At 36.4% G+C, this 27,744-nt stretch overlaps 1 protein-coding gene across 4 annotated transcripts; it reads left to right on the top strand.

Moving 5' to 3' along the window:
- The first annotated feature begins 42 nt into the window (after positions 1–42).
- hook3 (hook microtubule-tethering protein 3) lies at positions 43–25,538 on the top strand. 4 transcript variants are annotated; one of them, XM_038299339.1, is made up of 26 exons: positions 43–204; positions 10,481–10,566; positions 10,714–10,786; positions 10,927–10,977; positions 11,074–11,206; positions 11,305–11,372; positions 11,481–11,546; positions 12,991–13,074; positions 13,362–13,424; positions 15,551–15,714; positions 15,808–15,948; positions 16,638–16,725; positions 16,854–16,967; positions 17,077–17,187; positions 17,298–17,382; positions 17,486–17,555; positions 20,629–20,769; positions 20,880–20,967; positions 21,260–21,294; positions 21,405–21,487; positions 21,818–21,918; positions 22,026–22,130; positions 22,249–22,320; positions 23,137–23,273; positions 23,422–23,430; positions 25,249–25,538. In XM_038299339.1, exons 1-26 carry the CDS (start codon positions 148–150, stop codon positions 25,262–25,264), a joined length of 2,241 nt encoding a protein of 746 aa, XP_038155267.1. In that variant the 5' UTR covers positions 43–147; the 3' UTR covers positions 25,265–25,538. The 4 variants fall into 4 exon arrangements, with proteins under 4 accessions (XP_038155267.1, XP_038155270.1, XP_038155268.1 ...); XM_038299342.1 differs by lacking the exon at positions 13,362–13,424; XM_038299340.1 differs by lacking the exon at positions 23,422–23,430.
- Positions 25,539–27,744: the final 2,206 nt, after the last annotated feature.

Here is a 27,744-nt window from a genome sequence, read left to right as displayed (position 1 = left end):
CAAGTCTGCCAACCGCCATAAAATCCCATAAGAAGAAGAAGAAGACACCCTAGAGCAGGCAGAGCAGAGCCCTCTGGACTGTATGAAGCTCGCTGCTAAGTTCGGGCTCCGTTCAAAACGCAGTCAGCCAGCCTACGTGAACTAACCATGAGTACCTCAGAGTCCTTGGACCGAATGGAACTATGTGAAAGTCTCCTGACATGGGTCAGTAATTAAACCAGGGTGTTTTTATTTGTGACAGACAGCTCTCCGGCGCCGCGGCGATACTAGCTAGCATTGAAAAGCTAACGATAGCTCCGGTGCTAACAGAGGAAACGTTAGCTGGCTAGAGGAAAATGACACTTTGGTTACGTATGCAGGCCAGCGTTTTGCTGTGTTTAGCCTCCATTTACCATCGTCTATTCATCATTTCGATTCGGATATAAATAAAATTCGCAGCTACATAATGTTAGCTAAACTTCATGGTGCTGAATCTCAGCTGTTAGAACAGATGGGACAAACATCAGAGGTTAGACAGGCTATAATTTGACATTTCTTTGCAGAAGCCGTTTTTCCACCCTCAGATCGTTCAACGTGTCTGCTCTCAGACTGGATTCCTGTAATTGTTGTCCAGGGAAGCTGGTGATTACTAGTCTTTCCTCATTCCTTCTACTGATCGAGCTGTCAATTGCACGAAAACTTGCTATGTATTGATTTGTATTCACTCTAAATGTAGACAAACCTAAGAATATTCATCTAAACTACAGGGTTGGATAGCTGTCAGACCCTCAAGTCGTGTGGTTTTTTAATCGTTCATGTTTACTTTGTTGGAAAAACGAAATGTCCCAAATCTCTCTCTCTCTGTACTGAGATAAAAACAAAAGTGATCCCTCATCCTGTGTGAGAAATTATAGATTGTTTTATATTTTATCAGTGATCTCAGGAAACTGGTTCCCGAAAAGTAGATTTAATTTACGTTTTACTTAAAATCCATCAAAACAAACAACTCTTGCAATGTTCTGTCTATAAACTAATTAAAACAACACGATTCTTTCCCCTCCTATATGCCTGATCAAATCTTTCCTAGTAGACACCGATTTACTCTGAGTCTGTATTTTTATAGCTTAATTTTGACCAATTGCTATAAATAACAAAAATTTAATAGTTTGTTTGAAGGGGGTTTAGAGTCTGAAAGAATATTAAGGAACTGCAAGATTATCCCTATTTTTACATGTAAGTATAAGCCTCTAACCTGTATCTGGAAAAAAAAAAAAACAATAATAGGAAACAAAAAAAAAATGAAATTGTATAATAAAATTTACTGATTATTCCAGTTTCTTGATCAGTTGATTAATGCATTTGCATTTGGATTTTATGATCTCTATCATAGATCCTACAGCACTCTGTTTCTAGTTGATTGTTTTTATTCAACAAAATTAGCATGAGAGTTAAAATTGGCTGCAAAAGAAAAGCTTAGCTGTTTATGTAACAGAACTCTACAACCTTTCCTTGTATTTAACAACACCGATTGTGGATTGTTAAAGATGCTTTGTTATGGAAACTTTGCATGAGGAACATGTTGGCACACAAACCATCTGCATAGGTCAGTAGTGTGTGGAAAAAGAAACGGCATGTGTCACTGATCGAAGTGCTTGATACATTCTTGCTGGTTTGTATCTATATTCCTCAGCACTGGTTTTTACGTCTTGCTGTCTAGACGCAGGCTGGAAGAGCATCTCTTTAGAGATAACAGAAACAATGCAAAACAGATAAGTTGTTCTTTTCATTGTGGTACAAAAACATCCCTCATATACCTGTTATACGTTGTTGATATGATAATGAGTTGATATGATAATGAGTCAGATTTTAATCTGCCATTTTATGCTTCAGGCAGGATATAATATATTCAATTTAAGTTACATATCTGGTTAGACAATGTGTTAGATGCCATTTGCTGACTTAGTGATAATTGAACAAATGTTCTGTGTAATTTCAAATCCTTTCAGTTCCCACTTGTTGTGGGAAAAAGTTATTCAATTATACAGTCCAGATAAAAAAAATGGCGAACGATGGATTTCTTTTTAGTCAGTATTTTATTTTACTTTGCGAAGTTAAAAGAGAATAAGACAGTATACAGCCCTTACAGCATAATGTTCAGCCCTGGTCTTTCCAGACAGTTTGTCTCTGTTCCTTACAGTGATGGAAATGCTGTGAAGGTTAACAAATTACAAATATTTTTTGGCTTTGCAGGTAAAACAGACTGAGTAAAAACATTTTTCAGTAAGTAAATAGAAAATCTGAACTCCTAAATCTGTATATATAACATTTCTACATCCACTAGTACATCCACTTGAAAGTAAACAAAAGTTCAGACTGTTTCAACTGCATTCTCAGGCGAGGCAGCAATCAAATTTCACCTACTTTGCCAAAATTGTTCCATTCACCTCCCTAACTTCATCACCGTCGCCTCAGTTTCATTCCACTTTGCTTCTCTTCAGATCTTTCCTCTACATATAGATAACTACGACGGAGTATTAGAGCCACACATGAAGAGAAAAAATATATTTGCCATGACGAGATTAAACTCAACATTTCGAGAATAAAGTTGAAATCTCTTGTTGAGTTTAATCTCGACGTGTCGACTTTAAACTCGCCATTTCGAGAATAAAGTTGATATATCGTGGCGACTTTAATCTCGACATTCCAAAGTTAGGAGAAAAGAGCAACTGCGCTCCACAGCTGCAGTCTGCGTTTTAAGAATGAAGGTAGTCTTTGACGTGCTGCAACTGTATAACTGTATAATCATCACAGAAAGTACAATTTGACCAAATCATCTACACAAGGCATGTCTGATTCTGGATTCTGTGCATGTAACCTGTGCAGCGGTTGGCTCTCTTGAACTAATTTCAACTTTATTGTCGACACGTCGAGATTAAACTCAACATGACATTTCAACTTTATTCTCGAAATGTTTAGTTTAATGTCGACATGTCGACTTTAAAGTCGACATATCGAGTTTAATCTCGTCATGGCAAAAATATTTTTTCTTTTCATGTGTGGCCCTAATACTCCGTCGTAGATAACAGAGGAATCCATCGCTCCAGCTGCGAAATTCGCGTTCGGTGTGAATGTTCCTTTAAAGTTCTACCTTTTGGTAATGTTTGAAAATACCCCATTCCCATTATTAGCATTTTTTTCTTTAAAAAAGAAATATAATTATGAAAATGTATAATATCCTACAATTAAACGAGGTTATACTCTCTTATTACCATTGAAATTGTCCCAAAAAACATCTTTCTTAATTCTTAAAAGCTTATAATTAAAATAAAATGCCTCTGATTACTATCATAGTTGCTTAACCTGCAGCCTGCTGTTTTATCTCCAACAGGGTGAGGCATTCTCTTTCCATCTCTTTTCCCCCCCAACTGTTTCCACAAACCTATGGGTGTTGCTTTTCTCTTTGATATTCTGGGAACTCTTTTGTTTTGATTTTACCTTTATTATTTCAATTTGAACATTTTATCTGTTTATCTTTTTTATACTGCTACTGCTTCAGAGAAGCTTAATGTTTTAATGTAGTGTTTTCTTTGAAAATCTTTTTTTTTTCTGCCAGATTTAGCTGTGTGAGAATACTTTCCTTTGTGAATTAGCTGATGTAATTAAAGTGTTTGTTGATGTTCTTTGAACTGGGAGGTGGGCTCAAAGAAAACTTGTTATAATCTACAGCAAGTGTGGGTGTGGCGAAACTTGAGTCTGATATTACATCATGGTTAGCTTCCAGATTAATTGTATTGATTCAGCATCACTGTTTATGCTAGTTTTATTATGTCTCTTTATAATCAAGAGGTAATTTACTCACCAGCTGATGATAATACAGAAAATAGCATAAACAAAACATGAATGAAGCAGCAAACAATTATAAACTCAGTAAAAAGTATATGTTATTTGTAGGGCTGAAAGATTCACTGTGATTAATCAATTATTAAAATAATAGTCAACTAATCTGCTAATCAATTAATCGTTAATTGGACTGTAGAGACTTTAAAACCTGCCTTTAGCTGACAGAGCGACCTACATTGAGCAGCAATTATACAAAAATTGTAAAAAACAATTTTTTTTTTTTAACATTTTGCTTTTTAGATAAAAACCTTTTGCATCTGCCAATATCCTCTATCCCAAACTCAAGTGGAAAAGTTTTACCTGGTTTAATTTTGTAAAAAAATCTTCTCTAGGGAACCTTTGCTCTTTGATTATGAATAGATTTATTGGAAAAAATAATCCTCAGATCAATCGATTTGCAGAATAATCGTTAGTTGCAGCCCTAGTTATTTGTAATACTAACAGCTGCTGTGATAACATATTTTTAAATTCAGTTGTTACTGCAATTTAGTTGTACTAACTAAAGTAATCCATCCTTTTGCAAATTTGTTTAGTTATGGATGAACAGTAACAGTTTAGGATTATAGTGGATCAAGTACAAGATAAAAGTTTAAATAAATCATTTTGACAGCGGGTGTTCACCAACTCTTAACTAAGCATTGTAAAGCAACATAATGCCCGATAACAAATACACAATGTGCCTGCAAACACATGCAAACTTGTTTGTACCTGCAGAGTAGATCTTTAAAGATGCAATTCAACAGATAGCGAGTGCAACCCCACAGATTTTATTCTAATTACACAACAACACAACTTTATATGTGAAGTTTAGGCAAATGTCAACATTTACAACATGGGAAGTGAATTCTCAAGTGTTGAACTCAACTTCTGTTGCAGTTTTTGCTTATTTTTTCAGCACAATTTAAATTCAGGCACAAATTCACAATTCTGCGTCCATTATGGCCCTAAGGAGGCATAGGGACACTGACATTGAACAAGTATGCGTGCATGTAAACATATTTGGACCATTAGAAACAATGAAGGTAAAACAGGCCTAACGTTGATAAAGAGAAAACTTTTATTAGAGCCCGACTGATATGGGATTTTGAAGGCTGATACCGATATTGGGGGCTTTAAAAACTTTAATCCGATATATTGGCCGATATCTGATATATATCAGTCAGAATATGAATAAAAACAACCATGGACATACGCAAAATATGCACTCTCTAACTATAGTCCAACTCAAATTTTCATAATAACCAAAAATGTGATAAAAAGAAAAAAAACAGAAAATAGAGCTATATAATTAAATTAAGAAAATTTTATTTGAACAGTGTATTGGGCTGTTTTTGATGTTGCTCAAATTTGTGGTTTGAAATGATTATATATACACCCAGTGCATTTTGGTCATTAGATTTCAATGCTACAGATGAGCATTTCAAAATAAAAAGAAGTACCTGCCTACAGTTTAAAGTGACACATTTTTGAAAGACTCATTCACAAAAACACCTCAGAAATATAAATATTCATATTCACAAGCTACTGAAAAGTTCCCTCCTTCACTTAACACAGGGGACTAAACTAGATTTAAGCAGCAAGTTGCAGCTTTTAAAACAACCAAACGGAATTACAACTAAATACCTAAGTTGGAGCCTTTTAAGAATTAGTTTAAAGAAAAAGATTACTTCTGAATTTATGAGCCCAAGTTAAACCTGCATTTCAGCATGAAGTATAGTGGCATACAATATGATGAACTTATTTTCCTTCTAAAATCTAATATTGTGTTTATTTCACAAAGAGTAAAGAGTAGACCAGCAGGCAAAGACAACTTTCTTGTCTTTAACTTTTTATTTTTTTTGTAACATTTAATTTTAAAATTTTCTTTGTAGTGCTTTGAAAGAGGCTACCTATGTGAAGTGCACTTTACATAATAGTTTTATAAATGTTAGTTAAACACTTGTTGTCTTTATTACTTTTAGGTACATGGCTTTGAACATAATCTTATTTTCACAGCCACTTTCAAACTGCCAGTATCACAGGAAATCTGCTCATTTCAATAAGGTGGAAGTAGCTGGTTTGCACATTTTACCTTTTATGCAGCATTTTTAAATCAACTGCAGATCCTTACTTATTGCATGGACAAAAAAAGAAAAAAAAATGAAATTTGAAGATATATAATGTAAATCGTACCAGCTGCCTTGCTCTGCCTGCTTCCTTTTTTCTACTGGCATTGTACCTGGCATCTATCACCTCCGCTATCTGGTCACATAAATGTTTTGTAAATGGAAATTGGAATCATGAATGCGAAGCAACACTAATTATTATTAATTATTTTTTTTTTTTGTACAACAGTGTGAGCCTTAAACAGGAAAAAAATTGAATTTGTTTTGTTTTGGGCCTGATGTACCGTATTTTCACGACCATAAGGCGCACCGTACTAAAAGGCGCACTCTCAGTTATGTGTCCCATTTCTGTATTTAACACACACATAAGGCGCACCGGACTATAGGGCGCTTTTTTTATATACAGGTACATGTCCTCTACTACCTTTAAATACCTCTACTGCGTATTTAAAAATACAGCGGGGGCAAAACTGAGTATGACTGTGCTTTATTCATGTATTTATTACAAACTATTAATCAAACCTGGGTGCTGGCCATGAGACAGACACATCGCAGATGACACAGCGCTGTGATCACTCCTAAATTAACTTAAAATCCTGAAACCTGCCGACGGAATTTGTTCACTTTTATTACCGGTATCCTGGTGCCTGCAGCTAAAATTATTTAGATGAAAAACACCTGCCAGCCACCGCGGTGAACCTGGAGGCTACCCGGCCTAGAGGCTGCTGATGAAGGGATTTCTGCTGTCGGTGCACCGCTGGTATGTGGGGGTCTGAGCGCCTGCGACAGAAATAGATAATCTGGATGAACTGACTGCAATTATGAAGTTTTCAGGTGGCCTTTCTCACTTAAAAACATATTAAAACTACTTTATTCCCACTGATCACAGCAAATATAGCTGCAAGATTTAGATTATTTAGATGAAAAAACACCTGCCAGCCACCGCGCTGAAGAGGAGGAGACCCGCCCACAGGCTGCTGTTGAATTAAGTGTTCAGGTAGAAAAATAGAGCGGGAGCAAAACTGAGTATGATTGTGCTTTATTAATGTATTTATTACAGAGTAGTAATCAAACCCATCAAAGTCATCATCCTCTGTTTGTGAATTAAACAGCTGCGCTAAATCAGACATGCCAGTTTCCCATCTGCGCTGTCAGAGTCACTTTCCGTGCAGCGCAGCTCCTCAGAAATAATGCCGGCTTTTGCAAAAGCTTGAACAACAGAGCCAGCAGACACGTTAGTCCATCTACAATCCATCCGCAAACGGTGGCGTAACTTGCCCGGCGCTGCCTTCCACTTATCCTGAAACTGTGGTCTCCGTCTGTCATCCATCGCTCCCACGCCACTCGCAGCCTTACTTTGAACGGCCGCTTCACACCGATGTCGAGCGGTTGAAGTTCCTTTGTCAGACCTCCCGGGATAATGGCGAGCACAGCGTTCATTTGATTCACCATGTTTTTCTCATCAGCTGTGAGATGGGCACGCATGGAGTCACAGATTAACTGCGATGGTGATGCGTGGAAAAAAACACCTGTTCTCCTCACATACACCTGCCTCAGCCATGCTTTCATCATCTCCTCATTCATCCAGCCCTTTTCTTTGCGTTAATATCATATGTCATCAGAGCGATGTGTCTGTCTCGCTGTCAGCTCCCAGATCAGCTTCTCTGATTGGTTGATGCGGCGCGTCCAGCAGCAAAACTTAAATTTTTCCATCTCGAGCAGCAGCAGCGCGTTGGCGGTGCGTCAGATGCTTAAAGGCTGCGGGACCTTTTGCTGCACCTATACGCGCGTCAACCATTGACTTTGCATGTAAACTCGCTGCTTCTGCTGCACCTGCTGGGTCCGGTTCACACCGATGTCGAGCGGTTGAACAGCGAGCACAGCGTTAATTTGTTTCCCCATGTTTTTCACATCAGCTGTGAGATGGGCACGCATGGAGTCACATATTAACAGCGATGGTGATGAGTGGAAAAAAAAACACCTGGTCTCCTTACATTCAGCCACTCTTTCATCATCTCCTCAATGAGGTGGTCTCAAAAGTCGCAGTTACAACACACATAGGGCGCACCGCACCAAAGGGCGCACCGCACATTTTGAGGGGAAAAAAAAGACGTTTAAGTGCGCCTTATAGTCGTGAAAATACGGTAGCTATGAACATGCTCGGTCCTGCAACAGCAGATCTCCCTCACTTTTTTATATGTCACAGACGGATCGGTTGTCAAAGATTATAAGGTTATCTCCTATAGCCGAATGTTTTATAACCTTTGTTTCCTTCTTGCTATCTGTGTTTTAAGTGCTGGTTCATTCTACATTTTCTTTCCTTCATGTTTCCTGCCAAAGGAAATTGTGTTGACCAATTGTGACCAGGATCTATCACAGCATTTTGTTTTTTCAGGCGCCCAGTTTTACTCAACTGCTTTAGGTCTCACCGCAGAATGATTATTGAAGTGTATATTGTTTTGCTATGACTCGTCACACTATTTAACAGTCTTCTCAATCAGCAATACTATATATCCTTATAGCACCTCAAACATGAATTCAGCAAGTAACCATTAGGGAAGATCAGATACACCTAAACCGAAATTTCAATCGTACTCAGCTACAGCTCAGAATGTGCGTCAAAACCGCAGGGTTTAAAAGTTCACAGCTCATAATGCATATTCTTATGACGCTCTAATGCGATCTAACTGCTCACACTGTATGTCCAAAAACCACACGTCGGACTCACCGCCGTGAGATGCCGCTGGTCGGAGTCATCAATCTAGAAGAAGAAAAAGAACTCCCATGTTTGCACATCCGGACGCCTCTATTTTAAAGCCATTTCACTGAAATGCAACTAAAACTCTATAGTCTTTGCAGTTAGTACTTTTTAAATCAGATTTTTTATAATTTAAACGTGATAAAAGAGTTTAACTTTGATGTATCTACATTAACAACATGGTAGATTTGCTGAAGACTGTGATGGAGGGCGAGTTATACTGGTCTATTACTGGTCTGGGGTTAATTTTTTCATAGTGCTTTTCTTATATGTGCAGATAAAGAGGTAAATGTGTCTAAAACACAGTTTCAGAGGCCACTATACCATTACAAGTCAACATGTTGGTGTAATGTCTAATTTCAGTGTATTTTTCTATAAATTTTAGCGTTTGTGGGGAAATGAGCTTGACAGCACCCCAGGTTTGAATCAGAGGAAAGATACGCATAAAAAATTGGGCGTGGCGGCCTGAATTTCAATGCAGCAGGGATATTTTTGAATATATTTGCCACAGTGTTTGCTACACTGAAAAATTCTACAGATGAGAACAGAAGGCCAATATTGTCTGCCAATATCGTACTAATTTCTTATATTGGATCGGGACTTTCTTACTTTAAACCTTTAGAGAGGTCTGATGGAATGTAATCCTCCATTGCCTACTACAAAATTAGCTGATCTCCTTCATGACGCACACAGATGCAGCTCAGTTTGGGCTAAAGAATATAAAGTTGTATCCGTGCCAATAAGCTGGGAGGGCTTATTATGTAAAATAGATACTACAGCTGAAGAAACGGAATGAATGAAGAAGATACAAAATCCTATGTTCTTTTCAGAGCTTCTTATTTTTCCAAGCATGGGAAAGAAAAGACTCATAACTAATAGTTCCAGCTTTATGTTTTCCTTATGTAGGAATTACAACATTCCTGATTCAAAGGCTTCCTCCTGCTTTGGCTGTTGGCATCTAGACTGAAGAATATAATATCCGTTTTAGCTGCATATTTTCTTCTTGGATCCTACTAGCTGAAGAAAACTACCACAGAGGGTAAAACACAGTGATGACATTGCATGTGAGGTAATGTGGAAATAGGAATAGGATCTGAAATTTATTGATCTGATAAAACAGAGGAAGTAAGTAAAGGGGACGGGCAAAATGGGATTAGGCAGGAATTGCAAGTACTTGGGTTGTATTCCCATGAAGTTTCATGCTTTAAGAGCTGTTTTCACTGGCAAATCAACATGTGGTCTAACCTGTTGTTCTTGGCACTAAAACAGGTCTCTGCTTTAAATGGTCTGATATTTTCCACCTGTTTCCTTACCGCTGCTAGGATCCTAATACTTGGTGGCATACTGCTGACATTTCTTCTCAAAATTCAGAAAATGCTTGAAGCGGATTTGCAGTAACATTATTGACCTGTCAGCAATCACAGTATTGTGAAATTGGTGCATAATGCACCCAATTTCTTTGTTAAAGTCTATCAATTCTCAGTGCATTTAAAGTGTCTCTCTGCAGCAAAAAATGCTGCAGAGAGACACACGGTTGTTTACACAAACACATCTATGTATCAATAACATTCTCTTAATTGTATTTTGACAGAAATTTGGGTTTGATCTTTTTTTTCAGTTGACATAAAAAAAAAGTGTGTAAAATAGATCAAATTCTGCTGTGGCAATCAGTAACATTTCTTGATTTGGTAGCATTTCATCCTTACCATTGGTTTCTGTTTGCCTGTTCATTACACAGATCCAAACATTCGGAGTGGAAGCACCGTGCAAGACGGTAGAAGATTTGACCGGGGGTGTAGTAATGGCCCAAGTCCTTCAGAAAATGTAAGTTTTTAAACTCTGAATGAATCCCATTGTTTTCGACTCTTGTTAAGAGACCTAGATTATAAGGCTTATCTTTCTTTTGGCATTTGTGTCTTCATAAAGGTGTTTGTGTCAGATGCTAACATTTTTTTCCTCTGACCTTTATAGAGATATATCGTATTTCAATGATGCTTGGATTAGCAGAATCAAGCCAGAGGTCGGGGACAACTGGAGATTAAAGGTAGGCATTGCACATTCTCAATTGTAAACCAGTGGAATTATTTAGCATACAACTAATGTAATGTTTATAACTGTATTGACTATAAGCATCTGCTACAGTGTCCTTAAATGTTTGATAAAGAAATATAATTGTTCATGCAGGTCAGCAATTTAAAGAAAATCTTGAAAGGCATTCTGGACTACTACCAGGAGGTAAGACTTTTCTAAAACCATCAAGTTTTAATGTAGAAAAATGCAAGGTTAGGCTGATTTTGTTTTAGGCAAAAGACTGATGGTTTTTCTTTTCAGGTCTTAGGTCAACAGATCAATGATTTCACATTACCAGATGTCAACTTGATAGGAGAGCACTCTGACGCTGCAGAACTTGGGAGAATGTTACAACTCATCCTGGGCTGTGCCGTTAACTGCGAACAGAAACAAGGTACTTATTCAACCAGCTGACAATAATGCTTATAGTTTCAGTTGATTGTGTTTCTGTGCAGACAGGTCTGACTGATTTTGCTGTTTTGCTTGGTATAGAATACATCCAGACCATAATGGTGATGGAGGAGTCGGTGCAGCATGTCGTCATGACTGCCATCCAGGAGGTAGGCCTTTGTTCAAATTCCAGTCAGACATCGTTTATATTCATTTACCTCATCCCTGCTTTGTGTTTTTAAATATAAGCTATCAATGGTTGTTTTGTTCACCTGCAGCTTATGAGTAAAGAGACTGCAGTCACCCCAGGAGGAAATGACTCGTATGTAGATCTGGACAGAGAGGTATGTAAGGTTTATACATTTCCACTTTTATAATTGTATCTACTACTCTGATAATTAGATATATTCTCAGGGAATATGTAGTATGTTTGTGCAAGAAAAAAAAAGTTGTTTAAAAGCTATTTTGACATTATATAGTATACAACTTTTCCTATTTTAGTTCAGTTAGGATTACCAACATTGATTATATGTCCTAGAGGCCAGATAAATCAGGGATAATCTTATGTGGTAATGAGATTAGCTGTTTGCTAAGAAGTATTACCCTCTTTTAAACACATTTTTCTTCCTTTTTTAATGATACAGTCTTATGAAGTGAATTGATAAAAAAAAACAAACAAACAGACCAATGAAAAAAGCTGAGTAATTTAAAAGAGCATAGTGCAGGTTCCAGAATATTTGCAGAGCTTGGCTCCCTGTGGGAACTATTTTAAATGTAAGAGGTGTTATGCACCATATGGGAAAGGAGAGCAAGAGCTGCAGCCTGTCTTTTGTTTAAATCTGTAATATCATCTGAGGTAAGATAGTAAAATATTGAGGTTATTTTAAATTTAGCATCTTACCCCTTTAGCATAAAAATTCCCAACTGTGGATCCCTTTTCATTTCCTAGAAAGATCTGAACTGACTTGAAAACTGTCCCACTATTTATTATGTTATTCTGTCATTTATTAGACTCCAATTTGCCTCTTTTTGTTGCACTGGACAAAGGTTTAAGTCTGTAATTCAGTTTGAGGTGGCAAATGTGGCCGGTCTTTTGTGATCCATCTTCAGAAAAAGTCGGCTTTGTCCTTTTGCTAAACATCAGTGGCGGCAGAGACTTAACAAAGTAGTCCAGTGGACAAAATGTGCAGCGTCCTACACCCTAGTGCAATTATTATTTGATTATTGAGCCTGTGGAGTGTGAATAAAGGAGATAAAGCTTCTTTTACATGTCAGCTAATTGGTAACATATATTGAAAAGAAAAGATTTCTGACTTTTAAACTGCAATACACCTTTAAGAGTATAGAAACTCCTGAATTTGAAGCATTAATAAAAAATATGACTGACATTTAGAGAATACATTCAATGTAGTGACTCTTTTATCCATTTTATGTAAATGTCTGCTTTTGGCTTCAAACAGGGATGGTGAAAAAAATAAAAAAAAGTTTCTTGATGCTCTATGTAAACCTTTAAAGTCTAAGGTAAATTTAGATTCCTAGATAAGTTCATTATTTGTGTACAAAAATGTGTTATTTATTTTACCCCTAAGTAAATGTTATGATCTATAGTTTTGCTTTTGGACTTTTTGGACTCCTATGGATTTATGCCTCTGACTAAGCCTTTCGTTTCCAACAGTACATATTATTGACAGAATGTATGAAAGGACTGTGTGTCAGATTTTGAATTTGCAATGAATCACACCATAAATATAGTTTTATCAAATCTTTGAGCCTTTTCCTTGTTTTCAGTTGAAGAAGACGGTTGAGGAGCTGAATGATGCTTTGGCAACCAAGGAAGAGATCGCTCAGAGGTGTCGTGAGCTTGACTTACAGGTCAGTTTATGCAGCCACAATGATAATACACTTTCATCACCATAGTTTAGGTTGTTAAATACAGTGTATAAGGCGATAATACGTATTGCAGCACTGACATGACTTTGCAAAAAATAAAAATCAGTAGAGTTTAGAGGTTTTGAATTATAACACAGATAAATAAAGCATTCAAGAACAGAACATTATATAAAACATTTAACAGTTAAGTGTTACTTCTTCTTCCCTGACTCTAAGTAGTTTCCAATGTCTTTCTTTTCTGTTTCAACACTGTGTGGCTTGTTTTAAAGGCCCTCCATGCCCAAGAGGAGCGTGATAGACTGAGGTTAGACTTAAATGAACTAGAAGAGAGGGTAAATGCAAACTTCATTTTCTCTCGCCTCTTCCTTCCATCCACAATGAGTGCCGTGTCAAGTAGTCCTGCGTTGTTTTCAGCCTGCTTGCACCAGATTTTCCTCCTCCAAACCGTGTGAGCATGTGCATACATGTACGTGTTTGTGCGCAAATTTCTGTGCACATATCTACACATGGTGCTTTTTGCAGCTACAGCTGCTGTTTTGTCTCAGTGTGTCGGATGGTGTCCTGCACTAACAATCCTGGGCGTCTCTCACCTCCGTGTTTTTCATGCTTTCCAGTACCAACAGTAAATGGCAAAGGAGAGAGGCAGAAATAAAATAAAAGTGGGACATTCTTAGAAAACTCTTTTATTATCTGCTTTAAGATAAAAGGATTTACAGGAACATATTTCTTTTGCCTTGACCATTTTTATCTTTTTTTGTATTTATATCAGAATTTGAAGGGGTTACAGTATTCAAAAACCTCTAACTGATTTTGAAGACATTCGTCGTATTTCTGAATGTAAGAGTCATCATGATTCTAGGTCAATATAGGGGATGCAATCTTTATGGATGTGTGATGTATCGACAATATCTCTATCAGCCAATGTTGGTCATTTTTATGCATAGCAGTTTATTAAGTTAAGCTGGGCCAATATTAGCATCCGAAAAATAGTTTCTGTGTAGTTGCTGTTTTTGTTTCAGCAGGTAGAGAGGAGGAGATTGATCATGTGGTATTTGTTTGGTCATGTGACTCTGGCTTGATCTGAAGGATTCAAATTATAGCTCCTAATTGAAATGGATCCATTGACGGTTTTGTTTTTGTTTTTAAGGCTGTTGATTATTTTGATATCAGTCTAATTGCTTATAGTTTTGAGTCTATTCTTAAAATAGCTATTGCTTTTCATTGATTTCCCTCCCAGAAATCTAAGTTTGAACAAAAAATACCCATGTATTGACAAATTACACAAAACATTAACAGTGAATAGCAGAGGGAGAAGCACAATGCAAACACTTCACATGATTTCAAGACTTGATTGGCGAACACATGCAAATATCATGCCAAAATGTAAATGCCAATAAAAGAAAAAAAAAAAAAAAACTAATATCAGCCAAATATATCATCCAGAACTTCCAGCTGTTTTTTAATCACTGAATAACTCTTCAAGCATTTTCCTTTCTTAGCCTAGTTCAAATAATTCTATTGTATGAAGTTACATCTTAGATATGTTTGTTTGGTAAGTCTTTAAGACCTGGCTTAGGTTGTAGAGTGAACCAGGCCAATGAATCAAAATGTCCCTGTTTAAAACTTTTTTTTAATCAAACAATTAATTATGTTGAAATTTTCTGAAAAACTGTCTTCCTAGCCTTCATATCAAAATCATTTAAAAATGGAACGATTAAACTATGTAAAATTAAACTGGGTTTAATTTTTTTTTTACTAACCTTCTGAAACTATTTCTCTTTTTGAAAATATGCCATGTTATTGTGTTGAGTCATGAACATGCCAAAGGTGTTAGTTTTATGAAAACATCAAGATATTGTAGGCTGGTTATTTAAAATTTAACACTCATACGAAGTTATTTAAAAATGATGGATGGTTTAAAGAACATCAATCATGCTTTCTTAGTATTTTTGATGAGCATTGTGTTCAATTTATATTTTTATAAACATCAATTGATTTGAACCTGGCAAAGTAAAAAAAATCAGGTAAATAAAAACATGATGGATAATTTGACAGAAAAAATAAAAATGCAAGGCGATATATTGCTTTTGTTTCAGTCATTGTTTCCTTTTGCTGTTTGAAAAGGATGAGAACCAGCTTCTGCTTCGCTTCGTTTGGAGTTTGATTCCTCGACTATCAAACTGACAAGAAAACATGAACCCATGTACTTCCCTCCCACTGTCTTTGAATCTGTTTATTTGCCTCATTGATGTGTGTTTGACGTGTACTTGACGACATAGAATCCTAATACTGCAGTGATTGTGAGCCTAATTAACTAAATGCCATGAAATGTTTACATTTTATTTATCTTTAAAAGGCCAAGCTTGAACCTCACCTCACTGAATTCCCTGCTTTCTTTCTCCTGTATTTCATACGTCCTGTTTTTCCCGCTGCTTCATCAACATGTTCACCGTCTCAGGTAGCTGCTCTGCAAGAAGAGAAGAGCAGTCTGTTGGCAGAAAACCAGCTTATGATGGAGAGACTTCATCAGTCTGACTCTATTGAAGACGTAAACAGTCCTGCTGGACGAAAACATCTCCAACTGCAGTCACAGTTGGAGCAGCTACAAGAAGAATCTTTCAGGTAAACTCTAGCAACACACACACACACACACACACACACTACTAGCAGTTGAATTGATTGAGGGTAAGTATTAACTTTAACATATTCTCTCAGGCTGGAGGCAGCGAAAGACGACTACCGGATCCGCTGTGAGGAGCTTGAGAAAGAGCTCCTAGATGTAAAGTCCCAGAATGAAGAACTCACAGCTTTGGCCGATGAAGCCCAGTCTCTCAAAGATGAGATGGATGTCCTCAGGTAAGATTGTAATAAATATAACTGCACTAAAAGTGAAAGTGCAATCATCACAACTTAAAACCCAATATACTGTATTTTGTTATGATTTGTAAAAGACCAAAACATAGATCCTAATTGTAGAAGTGAAACAAAAAGGTTTCCATCCTCCCTACTTATTATGGGAAATATGTCTACTTGCCTAGAGGTGGAAATTTCATAACGATCATGTTTCGGTTCAATATTATGTTTCATAGGTTAATTCAAACAATAATAAAGTGCACTGTTGTGTTCACACAGCACACCATCAAAAAAGTGCCTACTGCTTCCATTTTTTTAATGCCAGTACACAGGTTTCCAAGGGAAAAACAGAGCGCACAATTTGTCATTTTTTTAGTAAAGGCTGTACAATGTTCAGCGGTACGCATTGCTAGCTAAAAGCCTGCCCTGATAACAGCATCCCAAAAGAGTAGGTTAAGAATAGAATTCAACTTTTTTGTCATAAACTTTGTTTACTTGTAAAATGTAAAAATAAAATCAATATTATTTTCGATTCATTACTATACCCTGCATTGGGCTGGTCTGACATGAAATCCTAATAAAAATATTAAGGTTTGTAGTTGTAACGTGAAATAGGAAGGTTCAAGTAATGTAAATACTTTGTGGCAGTTGAACATCACAACTTATTACCTCATATCTTTCCACCTTCTTAGACACTCATCTGACAAAGTATCCAAATTAGAGGGAATGGTGGAGCACTACAAGAAAAAACTGGAGGACATGGGGCTGCTAAGGAGACAGGTACAGTTACACATTGGCAAGCGATTAAACATTTTATGATGGGGCCTGATGTCACCTATTTTTAGCCTAAAAAGTTACCTTCAAGACGGCTATTTCAAATTAGCCTGCTTTTTCTCTTTGCGTTCCAGATTAAGCTTCAAGAGGAGAAGAACACCGGATTGATGCAGACTAATGTCAGCTTGGAGGAAGAGCTTCGAAAGGCTAATGCTACTAAGGGTCAGCTGGAGAGCTATAAGAGACAGGTACCTGACCAGGAGAGGTTTTAAAACAACGGTGTAGTTAAATTTCTTTTTTTCGTAGTCACCCTGCTTCCACAAATCAACGTGAATGCATCTTCTCATCTATGCTCAGGTTGTTGAACTTCAGAACAGGCTTTCAGAAGAGTCCAAAAAGGCAGACAAGATGGAGTTTGAGTACAAACGCCTCAAAGAGAAAGTGGACTCTCTACAAAAAGAAAAAGATGTATGCAGATTGTTTTGACTTATGTGCAAATCAAATTCCTTCCGAGTAATTCTAGTTGTTGCATTATTGTAACTTCTTTTCACACATATTTTAACTCTGTCCCTTAACAGCGCATGAGAACAGAGAGAGATTCGCTGAAGGAAACCATTGAGGAACTACACTGTGTCCAGGCTCAAGAGGGACAGCTGACATCAAGTAAAGATGAACTAACTTAACTTGGATTTTTTTTTGACAAAAACAAGATCTATTATTCTAGGTTTGGGAAAACAACATTAACTACTGTTCTATTTTTGGCCAGGTTTGTTCCCACTAGGGGGCAGTGAAGGATCAGATTCACTGGCTGCTGAGATCACAACCCCAGAAATGCGGTAAGTAAATCACACTTTATTGTTTTCTCTTTAGCATTTAAATATTTCAGTGACTTAGCTACTCTATCAAATAATCTGCAGTATGAATAGAAAACCAGATACGAATGACTCACTAATCCCAGACAGTAATAGTTTGCTTCTTGAAACCCCCTTTCCTAATCCACAATAAGAGTGGTCACCTTGCTGTATAATCAGAACCATAAATTTGCACTTGGTATCTTGACTACCATCTATGGTAATACATTTAAATATTTATAATTAGGAAAACTAATCTCAGAGCATTACATTAAATGTGGCCAGAAATGTTTGATTTTCATTCAGATACCAGTATGCCCAAATATAATCAAAGCTGTCCTTGTATTGTTTTGAATATATTGCTCTGACATTGGACCAGTTTGAAAGTTAAAAAATATACAAATACACAAACTTCTGATTACTTTATAAGAGCAGGTTTCCATTGTTATAAGAGACTTGATTACCTTTCTAAAATGCTGAAACTCTGTGAGCAAAGAGCCACCGGTCTGTTCAGTGTGTCGGAGAGCATTGCTACAGGCTCTGCCTTTTGCTCCAATAGTATAAAGTGAATGTTTAAAGTTATAAATGCATCCATCTTGTTGATGTTATGCTGTTATGGTTTGGTGATTCATTTACTGTAAATCCTGTTTGCTGTTTGAAGCAGTCCATAATTTGAGACAATCCAGTTCTTTTTTTTTCCAGCTTGATTCTCTGTATCCTCCTATATCATAACTAATGTAAACAGACATATTCGTGTGATCCTAACAGCTGTGCCTCGGGAAACAAATGGCTGCATGAAAAAATGCTTCCTCCTAATTATAAGTGGCTGTGCGAAGTAAACAAGGATTGAATTGATGCTTGCCTCAACCACTATTGTGTGTATCATACAAATAAATAGGAGGAAAAAAAGCATACGTTATGATTTCTGGATTTTTTTGTACCTTTTTTTTTATCGATTATGTCTCACAGTGGACCTGCACCTCCGTTGACAATTTCAGACCCCTCCATTTCTAAGGGGGAGAACTTGCAAAATAGCAACATATTTAAATATTTATTTTCCTCACTGTATATTTAACAATAGAACTTTTAGTTCTTTAAAAGGGTTGAACAGACAAATATTTCAGTACCTTTAGTGAAATCTTACATTTGTGTAATGTCTTTTCATTAGTCATTCACCCCATATGCTGCTGTTCTGTCTGAGAATTCTGTCTTTATAAAACTCATGTCCTAAATCCTCTGCTGCTCTGTCTGTGTTCTGAATTGTCAGAAGTTGAATGGTTGTATGAAGAAAACTTAATTATTATCAGGCAGCTTGGTAATTATAATGTTATGGTTTAACAGAATTATCTGCAATACTCTTAAGTGTTTCCCTCTATTCTGAGCTGCTTCTCAGCAAGACTTTTTCTCTATAACAGTTGTTCATTTGGGGTTAATGAGAGATTTCTTTTTAAAGCCTCTTGTAACAAGTGTTTACATGTTGCATCAGCTTGATAACAGCTCTCTAAGGGAGGCACGCTACTTACAGAGTCTCTGTTTCTTTTTCTTTGATTTCAGAGCACTCATGAACCTAAAACAATTGGTCATTATGCAGAAAGCCCTTAAATGGATAAGCTTTGAAAAGCAGCTTTTGGAAGAAAAGAGCTTAATCCAAATTCAGGGAACTCTTTAACAATTAGAAAATGACACATCATGGAAGTAAGAGGCTTCAGTAGAGATGTTTAATGAAGTAGCTGGATTGAGTCATTTGTTTTGTTGAGAAGGTATTAAAATGTTTGAATTGTGGAAATTTTTGCAGTCCTTACCATGAGGTTAAATTATCATTGTTACAAAGCTTCATGCCAGAGATGCAGCGATAGATTTATCTTTTTTTTAAAGCAAGTTATGCATACGTTTTGAACCAAGGATTAACTTAATTTGAGATATATTAAATGATTTTCCTGATCAGTTTACATGTCTTGCCCCAGTTAATACTGTGCAAACTGCCGTTCTCAAAAATACGCCTATGTTACTTAAGAGTCGGATCATCATTGGATTAGACATTAGACCTAGAGTGACGCTTTGCAGCAGTCTGAGCACCATTGAAGCAGGAAAGCTAGCTATGCCAAAAGTTGTTTTTAGGTAGTAAAACTTATGACACAAGGTCAGAGCTTTGTTTGTTTGTTTTTTTTAGTGTAGGATTTAATCTATAGTGGTTAGTGTGACCTTGTCTTTACAAATTGTTGTATTATTTCTCAATCTCTTGGTCCAAAGTTGCCTGCTGTCAGATAGCAACAGGCCTTGGAAGAATCTTCAGTTCAGTAGGTCTAATTCCCCTAATGGCTAAAAGTGATGCAGTGTTGCTTTAAAACTCTGACCCCTCTATACCTGTCTTTGTTTGTGTCAGAATGTTTTTAAGGGCTACGAAATTGTATGTGAACAGCATTAAAAATGCGTGGCTGTGAGCCGTCGTTAATATTTTAGAGCAGCAATGATGTCACGCTGTATGGAGAAAAGGCAGTTTATGCTAAATGTTTGTCACTTTGACTCACCATCCAGTATGTTTAATCAGTCAGAGATTAAAAGCTAATCAAAACAACTTTCTTTTATTACATTCTTCTGTCTTATTTTCTCTAAGACTCACACTTATGCTGCATAATTAAAACATAAACAGTCTCTGATAGGTTGTTGGATTTTTAACCACCTTCTGTATATAAATTGCTTCACAGCTCAGTTATCATCACGATAACCAACTTTGATTCTAATTCATTCAGTAGCAACTCCCATTCAGGAGAATGTTTTTGTCTGTATGATTATTATATTTTATATTAATTTGTCCAAGACATAGTCATCCCACTTAGCAATTTTTACATAGTCTTCTTTATTGATTTTTTTTTAGCTGAACAAGGATTTTGATTACTCTTGCAAACTGTTTTTCATTCACCACAATAACCTAATCTATCACTTTCGAATTAGGTTGTTTTCATATCAATATGTATATCTCCATATAAGCTTATATTAGAGATAATTGAAGCTAAATGTTAGTCAGGCCTAATTGGTCTCCTTTGCTGGGTTTCTACAGAGAACATCTGATTCGTCTCCAGCATGAAAACAAAATGCTGAAGCTGGCCCAGGAGGGATCGGACAACGAGAAAATCGCCTTGCTGCAGAGTCTACTAGAAGACGCCAACAGAAGAAAAAATGAACTAGAGACAGAAAACAGGTTGGCATGAACATGAAAAAAACAGATAATCCTTTTGGTCTTTAAGTTTGTTTGAATTCATGCATCACTTTCTGTGTTTTATTTTATTTTCTCTGCGTGTCTTTATGTAGATTAATCAATCAGCGGTTAATGGAGGAGCAGAGTCAAGTTGAAGAGCTTCAAAAGACTGTTCAGGAACAGGGTTCAAAAGCAGATGATGTAAGCAAGCAGAATGCTCTTTTATGTTTTGAGTTTCTAAAATTAATTGGATCGAACTCGGCCTTTAATGGCAAATGAGTTAATCTTTAAAAAAAACTTCAAAGCTCAATTACATACAATGAAAAATAATATACAATAACATTTTTAAATCTAGGCTTTTAAAAGGAGGGTTGTATAATAAACATAAAAAACTTTTTAACATATTTAGAATATAGTTTATGACTACACTATAGTGGGTGTTAGCTTACATGTATGCTCATGTATTTATTCATATTGTTTTTTTCTATTTCAGTCATCGGTTTTGAAGAAGAAATATGATGAACACGTGTAAGTGATAGAGTCATTTATAACTCAGATCATTTTTACTTGCTGCACAGCAACTCTCTGACCTAATTTATTTCACATCTCACTTTTTATGAATCCTTTTGTTGTTTTAGGGAGAAGCTTCAAGAAGTGAACAATGAGTTATTGAAGAAAAATGCTATCATCGATGAATTGGAACCAAAGTGCAATGCTAGCTGTGAGTTTGGACTCAATGCTGCTTGTTTGAAGCCTTGTTTTCACTTTTATTTCCATGCCAGGTTAAGAGCTGTGGAGGGGAAATGTGATATCTGCTGCTTGTCAGCGGAAATACAGAAAAACCCACAAAGCTGAATTTCATAAAACTTTGGAAAACTTCAGCATTGGAAGAAAAAAACAAACTTTTGATCTGCAGTCCAGATTGGGATCTTTTTCATTTAAGAAAATCTGTGTTTTCCAGCAGCTCCCTCAACATGTTGATTTACTTTGCTAAAATGTCCTACTTTATGTGGGGTATGAGTAGAAAACTTAAAGATGTTTTTCTTCTTAGCCCAAAGAGTGGATGAGCTTGAAGAGGCGCTAAAGAAAAAAGATGAAGAGATGAAGCTTATGGAGGAGAGATATAAGAAATATCTAGAAAAAGCAAAGAGTGTAAGTGAAATTTCAGCAATAAAACAATCTTTATCACTACATTTACACTTAGTTGGTGTTTGAAGTTAAGAGCAACCTGAGATGGGGTCTGAATGCTTTCTATGCAGGTTATTCGGACGCTGGACCCAAAGCAGAACCAGGGTTCCGGTCCAGAGGTTCAGGCCTTGAAAAACCAGCTGCAAGAAAAGGAGAGAATGTTGCACACACTCGAGGTAAATGAGCTGTTTGTTACAGATTAAATAACTTGTTCATTAAATAATTGAGGTCTGGTGCATTTTTTTTTTTACAATTTTAATTTTCAACTTTGTTTTGTTTGCTTACTTTAAACAGAAGGAAATGGACAAGACAAAAATCCAGCGAGACAACGAGGAGAAACTTATCGTTTCAGCCTGGTATAACATGGTAAGACTTTTCTGGAAACCCTTTTTTGTTTTTTTTGTTAATTAGATTTGTATACATTATTGAAGTGTATTCTTTTTTTTATATCGTGTTAATTTTTGCACAGTTTTTAACATGAAAAATACTTTTAGTAATAAAAAAAAAACCAATAGTACATTTAAAATAACAGTAGAGGGCAGCAAAACTCTTCTTTAGACAATGTAGAAACAGGTGAGTAAATGATGGAGCTTTTCTGCAATAGATTGTGAGACAAGCCTGATCTAAAAAGGCTTTGTCTTGTGCACAAATATTTGTGCAGCTGAAACCTTCTCACACTAATTTTTAATATCATAACCTTTAACATAGTTTATTATTATTGTTTTATATTTCTACGTTTGCCTATTTTTTCCTCAATAAAACAGCTGAGGCTCAGGTTTTTTTCTTCCACAATTAGCGGAAATTTCTAACTGGCTCATCCATTTGTTCGCCGTATATGTGGCTGCCGGTCTGCTGCCATTTTTTGGTGATTTACAGTGTTAATTTTCAGTCACTGATATGGTATTTTCCATGTATGTTATTTTGTCTTTCCTTACCATGTTAACTCTGTCCCATATATAGATTGTGGTCAACTCCAAATGTGTTTTTCAATGTCTTTCTTTCTTTTTTAACATGAACTTTCTTCTTGCAATATTAAACACCAACAAAATACATTGAAAGTGGTGCTTGTAACATGACAGAATGTGTTCAACTTGAAAGAGAATGAATATTCCTGCAAAGCACAGTATATGCTTTTCATGTTTTATAACCACTCCAATAACCTTCTCCCTCCCCTCTGACCAGGGCATGTCTATGCAGAAGAAGGCGGCTGAAGACCGACTTGCCAACACCGGTTCCGGCCAGTCTTTCCTAGCTCGACAGAGACAAGCCACCAGCACACGCCGATCCTACCCAGGCCACGTCCAGCCAGCTACCGTAAGGTAGATGGCCCCAGGGCACAAAAAATAGCTGCCTCTGAAATCCTCTGAGCTTATCTCTAACTGGAAAGCCCTTTTTCGAGGCACAACATTTTTCATTTATTACTAATGGATTCTGCCTTTTGATTTTCTGTTTTTTCTTCTCAATCAGATCCATGAGGTAAAGATTCAGGGCATGGACGCCCAAATCTTGCACCATATTTTTTTTTCTTCCTGCCAAACCTTATTTTAACCTGGTCTCCCATCCAGTGATGCAAGACTTCTACCGTATTCAAATCCCAGCATACTTTTTTTTTTAAATAATGACTAATAGGACTTTACCATTCAGCTAATCCTGACCTAAATGTTTGGAAGACTTGCATCTTTTTGCCAAGTTACTGTCATTTTTGATAAAAGGAACAGTTCTACCTTTCATGCAGTATTTATGCACTTCTCTACCTGTGACATTCGCTATTGACAAGAGAATGACTGCATAATGTTACAAATCTAAAGACGTAGCTTTCAGGAATTTGCAGCAAGGTTGTTTTAATTTTAGGTGATCTACATTCTTAATTGGTCTTACATGATTGCATTGATTGATAGAAAGACGTGTTTAATATGTAATAATTTTTTTCATTTAAGTGTCTGAATGAGGTTGCGGAGTAGATTTATAGTTGGGAAAGTTGAGCAATAATTGGGAATTTTTTTTTCCAAGAAAGAGAAAACTTCAACTGGTTTTGAAGTGGCTTCGGAAAGTGCAATCCTTAACTAAATGCAGTGCTGGTCAGAGAAGTATTATCATCTAAATGAATGTTTTCATTTTAGACTTAGTACAATCAAATAAGGTGGAATGATAAAACAGAGAGCACAGTTTTGAGTTATTTTGCATTACATCCTTTTCTTATCGGGTCAAAATTATACATAAAGTTTCAGATATTGAATTCAAGTAGTGTTTGCTTCAATGCACTTGTCCATGTTATAACCCCGCTCTGTGTTTTTGACCACTGTCCCATTAGAAATCCCAGTTGTTTTCGATTTGAAAATGTTTAGGATCTCTTATTTTTATAGGACAAGAACCACTGGGAACCAAGCAACCCCTTAGCATGACACTGCTTCCACCATAGATTTTTTTTGTCATTTTTTAAAAAACAAACCAAAAATTTCAATTATTAACAGTGTAGGAGAGGAGACATCTTTGAGAATGCACTGTACTTGATTTAATTACGATACTTTTGACCTAAAATTACAATGTTCCAATTAAACTGCATATGACACTATTTTTCTTCCCCTTTATAAAACGCCAGCAGCACTCTGGTTGCTTTAAGCATTTCAGCTGCTATAAATATACAACCCGTTTGTCATGGCAGTGAGACTCCATCCAACTCTCCAGATATATAGCTGATATGTCTGACACTCGGGAAATAATACCCTACTTAATATTGCAGCTCAGCAGTCTTTTGCATTTGCAATATTGCAGCCTGTGATGATGTCTGCAATTCCCAGTCTCTCATCATTCCAATGATGAGTTTAAACCTCTGACCTGCACTGTAGATTGGTAAATGTTAATGTGTGTTATGATTCCGGTTTGATTCTTGAGCTTTACCAGCATGTTCTGGGTTGTGTAGGACAGTGTTTGTGTGCCATAGTTTTTGTGTCTGTGTTGGTGTAATTGATCATTTTGCAGGCCTTCCCTTTGAAATGAGAAAACATTAACCTTCAGCCATTTGAGTTTGAACCGTGCGACTGTAGATGAAACCTGTAGTATTCAGAATATCACAGAGGCTGACCTATTTTTCCATGTCAGAAATGTAGACGTCCCGTCAACATTAGTTAGACACAGCTATTTATTTTCATCAGTCTGCCTATGAAACCTTTTTTCACTCTTTAACCCACGTACATCATAAAAAGATCTTTTAATTTTCTTCTGTCTGACACATTGCTCTTTGTGCTAACCAGCTCTGCCATCTGTCTATAACGTCTCTTTCTCCTCCTCCCACAGCAATATCACTGCATGACTGGTACACCAGTGAGCTGCTCCTAGCCTTGTGTGGCCTGGCCTAGTCCCTCTTTGGCCTGCTCTGACTGTGGGCCTGGCTAGGCCGAGCAGCACCTGATGCATGAACCTGCCTGCATACTGTTTGCATGAGCTCTTACCTTATTTAAAGCCTGCAAAATATGCGGTCCCTCTATCAGCTGCAGCAGCATGAGCACTAACAACTCCCCTTCATTGTTACGCGTCATAACCTGCAGGGAAATCTGACGAACGATTTGGGATCAGAAAAAAAAAAATCCAGCTTTTTTTCAAATAACTCCTTGTTTTTTGTTACCTTTGTTGCTGATGTTCTAACGTCAATGTCTCCACCATTCCTCCATTCCCTCCCCTAACCCCAATGTCACACCCGATGGACACGCCCACTCGTTCTTTTACGTGCAACAAGTCTGTTACGATGCAGTTTGTTACAAACATCCCTAAAGCAATCAGACTGCAGCATTATTTCCTTTGGATCAAACCGTTTACCAAGCCCTCCTTGTATTATTTAGGAAGAATTGGCTGGCTGTGTCAAGATACCTCAGCGACAAATTCCTCCTGATTTGTTTGAGTTTACATAACGGAGGAATAATGTCATTTTTTAGGAATAATTTGTCTCCCCTTTAAAGTGTTACATAAGATGTCCAACTTCTGCTTTGTTGGACTGATTCTTAAAGTATTGACTGCACCAAGTGTTGGATAAAACAAAAGTTTATGGGGCTTTACTCTGTTGCCTTGTTTTTATGAGCTGCAGATCGTAGACTGTGTATTATATCAATAGTCTTATTACAGATTTGCTTTTATTTGAGTTAAAAGCTCTCATTAAGCCTTCTATGTTAGGAAAATGTAAGCTTATTTAATTATCTTTTCAATGTACCCCTTTACAGATGAAAGTAATCATCATTTGCCTTTCTAATCAGTGAAATGGTTTAAAAAGGGAGAAAAAGTTTCATTTTTAACGACTTCCTTTATGGAAACTCAAAACCATCGAAAGCTGAGGGGTCTTTCTTTCATGGTGTTTTTTAGGTATAATTACAAACTATATGCATTTCAGTATCAAAATATGGCGTGTTATTTGATACGCTGTAGGCAAATTCCTTTTAAAGAGATATTTGGTGCTGTTGCCAGTTCTGTGATTTTTATTTTTTTTCTGTTTGGTTTCTTTAGTTTTTATTTTATAGAGTTAATTTTAAATATGTTGCTGAAAAGTATTTCCAGGATCTGAAAATATGTAGTATTAAATCCTAAAAGAGAGAGATGGTTAAATCCTCCAATTGAGTGCCTTTCGTTTAAATTTAAATTAAATGGTTTATGAGATTTATTGAATATTTAAGGAACAAAACCTCAGTTTGGGAAAAACTTTATTTAGACATTAACTTAACTCTAAGGTTGGCTTATGAGAGCTTTTCTCACTTTTTCCTGTTTTATTCATATTTCTTCTGTTGTGTATTCTTAGTGTAATCCATACCATTTTATCCTAAAGGCCTATTTATTCTTTTTTGCTTGTACAGCAGTGTTAACATTTGTTAGTATTATAATATAGCCATTTATACTGTTACAATGGATGTAAGTAAGATCAAAATACTGTTAAGTAACTTATGCAACAGAAGGAGAAGAGTTTCAGTTTTAAAGCATTTGACTCAAAGTCTAGAGTGAAAGTTTTTGTGCAAACAGTGTTTAGAGGAAAAAGTTTTCCTTTTTTAAAACACTGTGCAAATAAGTTTGCAGTTATATTATATAATGGATTTCTCTTTAACAAAAAAAAAAAAGACAGACATTTTACTTTTCTCATCAGCATGTTTTGCAGCAAGCTTATGATTGGCCTTTAAGTTTATTAAAGATACATGTGGGATTATTCTGATATGCTGGTAGCCGGGCAAAATGGTCATCAAATAAAAGTATCTTTCAAAACCAAGTGTTGAAATGACATTTAAGGATGCAGATGTTTCTTTCTTTGAGTCTTCAGGTTTTCTTTTTTTCTATACGAATCTTATTTTTGTGTATAATGGGACATTAACCATATTCCTGTTTGAATAATTTGTACCTAAAGTACACAGACCTCTGCTCTCCGTCCATCCTCAGAGGTTGGTTTGTATATAATAAACCCATCCACATTGTGGTTGACCTAACAAATTTCCAACTGGAGTTAAGGTAAACCTGTATTATAAATAATTATTCCTCCTTTCATCCCATTGAGCCCCTCACTGTATTTCTATCTGAGCATATTTCCTGTACCTGATTACAGGCAGGACCGACTTGTTGCCCTTTCAACTATTTTTGACAATAAAGAAGGAAATAAAAAAAATGGTGCGCTTCTGAAACTTCCACTGTAATATCACTTCAGTGTTTGACAAATATTTAATGCAATACGCAGGAATCAAATTAAAAAGGTCATGTCTGTATTTTTTAGACACTGGTAGAATAAATGTATAGTGTCCTAGAGTTTTAAACTTGACATGAGCAACA

This window comes from Cyprinodon tularosa, unplaced genomic scaffold, assembly GCF_016077235.1.
Source record: "Cyprinodon tularosa strain WSP-4 unplaced genomic scaffold, ASM1607723v1 ctg425, whole genome shotgun sequence".
Lineage (NCBI taxonomy): Eukaryota > Metazoa > Chordata > Actinopteri > Cyprinodontiformes > Cyprinodontidae > Cyprinodon > Cyprinodon tularosa.
This window is presented reverse-complemented; position numbering and strand designations above follow the sequence as displayed.